The sequence below is a fragment of the Capricornis sumatraensis genome, chromosome 2, assembly GCF_032405125.1.
Source record: "Capricornis sumatraensis isolate serow.1 chromosome 2, serow.2, whole genome shotgun sequence".
NCBI lineage: Eukaryota > Metazoa > Chordata > Mammalia > Artiodactyla > Bovidae > Capricornis > Capricornis sumatraensis.
In genome coordinates this window covers 65250542-65257293 of record NC_091070.1, presented here as the reverse complement: position 1 = coordinate 65257293, position 6752 = coordinate 65250542, and the positions used below count along the sequence as shown (strand labels likewise).

General features: G+C 52.5%; 1 protein-coding gene across 1 annotated transcript in view; it reads right to left on the bottom strand.

Moving 5' to 3' along the window:
• Positions 1–750: 750 nt before the first annotated feature.
• PLA2G4E (phospholipase A2 group IVE) overlaps positions 751–6752 on the bottom strand; it is a 44575-nt gene continuing 38573 nt past the window's right edge. Inside the window, exons 15-20 of the mRNA XM_068992672.1 lie at positions 6435–6572; positions 4939–5046; positions 4193–4396; positions 2718–2884; positions 1386–1569; positions 751–968 (exon numbers count right to left, since the gene is read on the bottom strand). Coding sequence (XP_068848773.1) covers positions 751–968; positions 1386–1569; positions 2718–2884; positions 4193–4396; positions 4939–5046; positions 6435–6572 — 1019 coding nt within the window. The remainder of the gene's footprint in view (positions 969–1385; positions 1570–2717; positions 2885–4192; positions 4397–4938; positions 5047–6434; positions 6573–6752) is intronic.

The following is a 6752-nucleotide window of genomic DNA, read 5'->3' as shown; positions in this document are numbered from 1 at the left end:
GAGCTGGTTGCTCAGCAAGGCTGCCCAGTCCAGATCACAGGGTGACTCATCAGTCCTGGGGCTCTGAGTAGCTGCAGAGGGGCTGCTGAAACCCCATCAGTTTTTCGTGTTTGTTGCCAAACAGACCAGAATGTCTCTAGCGCTCCATCTAGATCGTCAAGTGTTACACTTCCTATTAATACGAGGCTTCATAAAAATAAGTCACAAAATACAATTGTCTATGAAAATCACAAGAATACAATTGCCTTAACTTAAAAAAAAAAACAAAAAACATTTTTCCAGAGAACTCAGAATGCTTCTCAAGTCCTCTGGTGCATTCCCCAAGCAGAGTGGTGCAGTGAGGGGAGGGTTTTGAGTTCCTGCTGTGAGCTCAAGATTACTGGGGAACCAGCCTCTTATATAAAGTCAGGTCATGCTATTATTGGGGCTTCCTTGGTGGTGCAGAGGTTAAAGCCCATGCTATTATTATCCATTCTTTAGGCGTATGTGGGTGCCTGTGGCTTTTGGAACCCCTTCCCTGCAGGGAAGGTTTTAAAAAATTCCAGTGGATATAAGGCCCCCATACATCCCTTTATTATGTTCCTTTATCTCTGTCTCTCTCAACTCTCCTTTCTAATGTTAATTCTTTTGATAGAAAGCCCAGGCCAGCCAGGCTAGGCAGCAGAGCTGGCTGTGTGGCATTCAGCCCTGGTGGGTTCTACACCTCTGATGCTAGAAGCAGACACAGGATTGGTGAGGTGCCCTGGGACTTTAGGGGGGACACGGGCTCTTCTGGCGTTTCCTCTCTACCGCCAGTTGCAAGGCCTGAAGGAGCTTGTCCTTGTTATTCAGGATGTTATACTCGGAAAGCTTCACCAACTTGTCGAAGGCGGCCTCAGTGTATGTCAGCTCCTTGGTGGCGTAGGGAGATTTGGGACCGTAGATGTCAACCTGGCCCTGCTCCAGCTCCTCGGGACTTCGTTCCACACCTGGAGGAGCAGAAGGACTCACTGTAGCCCGTTATGTGGGAACTTGTAATGGCTTGTTTCTGGCCCTCTCTGCGAGGCCCACCCCAGCACATTCGCAGGAATACAGGCACATGTTGCACACTCACACGCGCACACGCGCACACACATCTCCCAGTCCCCCCCAGGGCAGGGACAGCTTGCGCATCTCAGGATCGCCATGGTACTAGCACATTCCAGGCTGTGAACGATGGAAAGAGCGGAATTGGACATCGCTGGGGCCTGGGGCCTGGGGGGTTGTTCTTTCTCGCCAAAGCCAAGGTTGGCTCAGACTGGAGCTAAGCCAAGCTCCATCTGTTAGTGCTCTTGGAAGACCGCACACATCTAAGAGCTTGCGTCCAAGGTCGGGGGCGAGTGGGACCTGAGCTCACCGCAGCTTACCTGGGGCCTTGTAATTTTGGAAGGTGTCGCAGATGAGTGGGAAAAAGGTCACAATGGGGGTGTCGGGCTCCTGGGCGTTCTCCAGCAGGTAGCACTCCTTGAGGTTATCCTCCTCCCTTTGCAGCTCGTATTTGAGGAAGGGGATGTTCTGCACGGCGCAGTACTCGCAGGTTTGCTTCATGGGCTAGAACATCACAGGAGGACTCGTGTGAGTATCAGGAGGGGGGAGGGGGGACCAGAAACACAGAGTTCTTAGCTCCAGCTTCCTGATTTCCCCAGCTAACAACTTAGGTCTCCCGCTGCTTTGCCTATCTGTGCTATTTTTAGGACAAAGCTGGGTCAGGATGAAGAGCCTGAGGCAGTAGGTTGGGGTGTGTCCAACCACAAGCTCCTGCCCCAGGTAAAATGGACAGAAGCCCTTTGATGATGCTTCACTCAAACACAGACCTGGAGCTGTGGGTGCCCCCGGAGAGGGTGACAGCCATGCCTGGCCAGGCTCCTGCAGGACATGCATGGGATTTGAAACGGACAAAGTGCCACAGGGCCAGAGAGAACTCAGAAAGGGCATCTTTATAAGCATGATGTTACAAGAACAGCAGAGTATCCCTTTCATTCTACTCCCTGTTCTGTGCTCACCAGCTGTACGATCTTAAGCAAGCCACTGGCCCTCTCTGTGTGTCACCTCTTTCTCCTATAACATGGGAAGAACAGCAGTTACCATCTACCTCCAAGAGCTGGCACAAGGATCAAGTAAGCTTTGTTTACAAACTTCAGTCATTATCACGGGTGTCATCCTTGTCGTCTGTCTTCATGCCCCTTTCCCTGGCCCCAGGATAGGACTGTATTAAGATAGGCCAAAAACCAGTGTCTTTCCCTTGAAAACCCAGAAAATTTCAAAAGGAAATAAATTTTTAAAAAGTTTCTGGTCCTAACTCTTTGGTGTAATTACTTGGAGGCTCATACTCTGGGGTTGGAGGAATCGTGTGATCATTTTGAAACTAGGACATTACAAACTCCTCGGATGGTACAATACTTTAGAATTGACTGGGCTCTATTAAGGTATTTTTTAAAACTCTTTTTTCTTTTTATAGCTGGAAGAATTTCCAAATATGGGAAATGCTTTAATGTAAGAATAAAATTGGAAGTAGCTCGGGATATCTAGTAAACCTGGGTCCCATCACATGAGGGCCAGTGGGCTGCCCCCTGAGGTTTGGATGTCTAGCCTGCATCATAACCTCCACCTAACCCCCTGCATAGTGGCTTGAGCAACTCTGATGCTAAGTGTAGGAGCCTGTGGGGAGTGGGGTGGGAGCCTTTCTCTGCTGCACTCACCTTTGTCTGGGACCCAGCACAGTAATTAAGGTGGATGATGAGGTCAGCTTTTCTCTCGGGCCTGAGGAGGGGCGCGTAGCTGGAGTTGACAAAGAATGCGGTGTCCAACAGGCACAAGTGTTTCACAGATCCTGTCAGCTGGTTTGGGAAGCCGTCCAGCACCGTGTCTGAAAGTCAGGCTTCCAGTTATCCTCACTCCTCACCTCCTGATCTCAGCCGGTGGTCAAAGGCACCTGGTGCCCTGCCCGGAGCTCCTCTACTTCAGCCTGGCCTCCCACCCTCCTCTCCACTAGGGTGCCTGGTGAGTCCCAGTGCTCCTGCTGGGTGGCCTGAGGAAGAACAGCCTTATCTATGGGGTTTTAGAAAAAAAAAAAAAAAAAGCTATGGTTTTTCCAGTAGTCATGTATGGATGTGAGAGTTGGACCATAAAGAAGGCTGAGCACCGAAGAATTGATGCTTTTGAACTGTGGTGTTGGAGAAAACTCTTGAGAGGCCCTTGGACTGCAAGGATATCAAACCAGTCAATCCTAAAGGATATCAACCCTGAATATTCATCAGAAAGACTGATGCTGAAGCTGAAGCTCCAATACTTTGGCCACCTGATGCAAAGAACTGACTCATTGGAAAAGACCCTGATGCTGGGAAAGACCGAAGGCAGGAGAAGGGGGTGACAGAGGATGAGATCGTTGGATGGCATCACCAATTAAACGGACATGAGTTTGAGCAGGCTCCGGCAGTTGGTGATGGACAAGAAAGCCTGGCATGCTGTAATCCATGGGGTTGCAAAGAGTTGGACATAACTGAGTGAACTGAACTGAACTGAACTGCAAGGGTTTAGCAAGTCTTTTATGGAATATGCACAGAAAGCCCACAAAGCCTCAGCCACAGAGCTTGTGGGGAGCAGGGGCTTAAGAGGATCCTGTAAATGAGTGCAGACTGTGGACCAGGAGCCAGCTGCCCTTCTTGCCCCAGATAGGACAAAAATGGCTGCAGGCTCAAGCAGCCATATGTAGACCATGGCCAAGTAAAATACCAAAGATGGTGGAACATCAACCCTAGAGCCTTGGCAGGGTGGGAGGGGGCCTGGAGTGGAAGCTGCCAGAACACAGTTTAAGATCCAGCTCTGCACTCACCATTAGGAGGATCTTTCATTGGGCCATCCCCGCCCAACTCTGGGGACCACACCCACATAAAAGGGGCCCCCAGAACACAGCTGTAGAAAGTCAGAACCCACACACTCCCCACCTGTAAAATGGGGCCAATTTCTACCTGCTGGGGTTCTTATCGATTCAGTTAATTAAATAGACCACTACTCCACCGACTGTTCAAAGCTTCACCAAATTCAGAATACACCATGGGGAGAGCCTGCCACTTGGCCAGATGAACATGGGCAGAAGTGTTTTCTCATCCTTTCTCCCTGGCAGCCTCTACACCCACTTCTCCTTCCTCCAAACAGAGGCAGCAGGTAGGGATACCTTTCCACATGGAGAACTGGCTGTTCTGGAGGTAGTCAGTGTGCAGCTGCAGCCCCAGCAGGAAATTGTGGAACTTGGAGACAAAGGCCCTGTGGGTGAGGATGTCGCGGAAAGTGTTGGACAGCCAGGATGCTGGCGTCACCACTGTGGTGTCCAGGACGTTGGCATCACATTTGGGGATTTCAGGCAGGAGTGGCTCATCTTCTGCAGGTGGACGGGGGCGGGATGGAGGTCACAGGGCTGGGGTCCCCAGGCTGCTCAGGTGAAGCATTGCCTGGGTGCCCCGCACCCAGAGGTCCACTGTAAGTGCAGTGCACACCTCTCTTGCCTAGTTCTCAAGGCTTTCGCATCAGAGCTAGGAGGACCCAGGGGAGAGACATGCAACAGGAATAAGGTAGCGGAGAGGGAGCCAGGGTGATTGGCGAGGAGGCGTTCCCAAGAGGACAGAGTCCGGAAGGGCAGCCTTTAGCAGCATTCATACATCCCCACCCTCTTCAGCTTTCCCGGGTGCCGTGCAGCTCTGCCAAGCCTACTGGAGGGTGCGTCCCCCTACCCCCCACCCCAGCCAGGCCAGAGCTGGCACAAGTGTGTCCACCTAGAATCACCTGCCTCTCCAGGCAGGGAAGACTCTCTAGCCCTAGCTGCCTGATGATGAAACATGAGGCAGGTGGTCTGGCCTCAGTTTGTGACCCACTTCCCCACCCCTATGTCTCCCAACCAAGAGAGGAGGCCAGTAGGTCACCCACCAATATCATGCACTCTATCCCTTGTCCACTGGTGGAAAAACTCCTCCGAGGTGTGGGATAGGTTCCAGGCGTCAAGCAGGTTCAGGGAGAAGATGCTACTCCACAAACCTAGGGGCAGGACCAACCATGAGCAGCTCTGTCCAGGAACCTCCAGGCCCACCCAAACACTGGCCTTGATGACTCTCCAAGTCAGGATGCTCAGGGAGAGGGACAGGCTTTGACTTCCCTCTCCTTGTGGACTCAGCTCTTTTCCACTCTCCTCTTGGAACTGGGAGAGGGCAGTTGGGGCTTCCCAGGTGGTCCAGTGGGTAAAGAATCCACCTGCCAACTCAGGAAGTATGGACTAGAGCCCTGGGTTGGAAAGATCCCCTGGAGGAGGGCATAGCAACCCACTCCAGTATTCTTGCCTGGAGAATCCCCATGGACAGAGGAGCCTGGCAGGCTACAGTCCATGGGGTTGCAAAGAGTCAGCCACGACTGAACAACTGAACTGAACTGATAAGGTTAGTTTTACTCTTAAGCTCAATTTACAGATCAGAAAACTGAAGCTCAGGAAGGTTAGGTAAATTGACCAGCTTTGAGCAGCTAATAAATGAGAAGCCAGAGTCCATGCCCCAGTGTCTTACCTACAGACCTCTGAGCCACATACCAGATAGCAAAGGTGTTCAGAGAAAGGAGAGGCTGCTGAGGGCTGTGGGCTTCAGGGCGGACTTCCCTTAAGAAACAGGGCTTAAATGGGACTTTCCAAGAGGGCTGGATTTGGGGTAGATAGAAGGGAGAGGAAGGCAGACAACCAGCCTAAGTAAGGGTGTAACTGATTGTTGAGGCTGTAGAGAGGGGTCTATTTTCTGCAGTCTCCCTTTGATGGGTATAGTTAGGGCTCTGAAGGGGATGACTCTCTGAGTGGATGTCACAGTCAGGCTCCTGCACTCAATGGGCCAGCCTTCTGGAGGACCTGGGAGTATAGTGAAACTGGGCCAGGCTTCCCCAGAGACTTTTCACCCTAAGGTCCCCTCTGGCCTCTTAGATTCCAGGAGCAGAGTCAACCCCTGGAAAATAGGCATTTTGCTGCCTGGAGCTGGAGATGGAGCAAAGGGGCAGAAGTTCCAGAAACTTCCATCTCAGCCTGCCACTCCCAGTCTGGTTCTGAACAGACACCAGGGAGACAACGGAGACAAAGACATTGGGAGAGTCCCCTTTGGTCCCCAGTGACCCCGGGGACCCTGTTAGGTCCTTCTGGGCCCAAAGGGTCACAGGCAGATCAGGGCAGTCTGGGAGGCTAGCCTCAGGTTAGGTCAGGAGCCTCTCTTGGGATGAGGGGATGCTGACAGATGCCAGGAGGGTCACATGCCCAAGGAATAACCCACGCTAGCGCCTGCACCTGGAACAAGATCCTGGGGGGAACAGAGAGTGTTTCTTTGTCAGTCCTCTAATCAAGGCGTGGCCTGTTTAGCATGGGGCGGGGTTCCCAGGGGCCTCCCCCAGCCAGGGCTCACCTAGCATGTAGCACATCCGCGACTCTGGGATTCTCTTCATCAGCCGCCCCATGAAGAACTCGGAGCCGAAGAGCTCTGTGGGGATGAAGGCTCCATACTTCTGCATGCCCACCTCGTAGGGGGAGAACTCGAACCACTCTGCACACGAAGAAAGGCAGATGTCAGCCTCCCGCCGAAACGGCCTCGCCCACCGTGCCTCAAGCCTGGGACCGGGAGGCCGCAGTCCTCCTGCAGGACACAAGGGGGCGCCCGTGGCCGGCTTCTGAGGGCCCACGAGACAGCTTTGCAACCTGTACAGGCTTATTTGCTCTTCAAAAT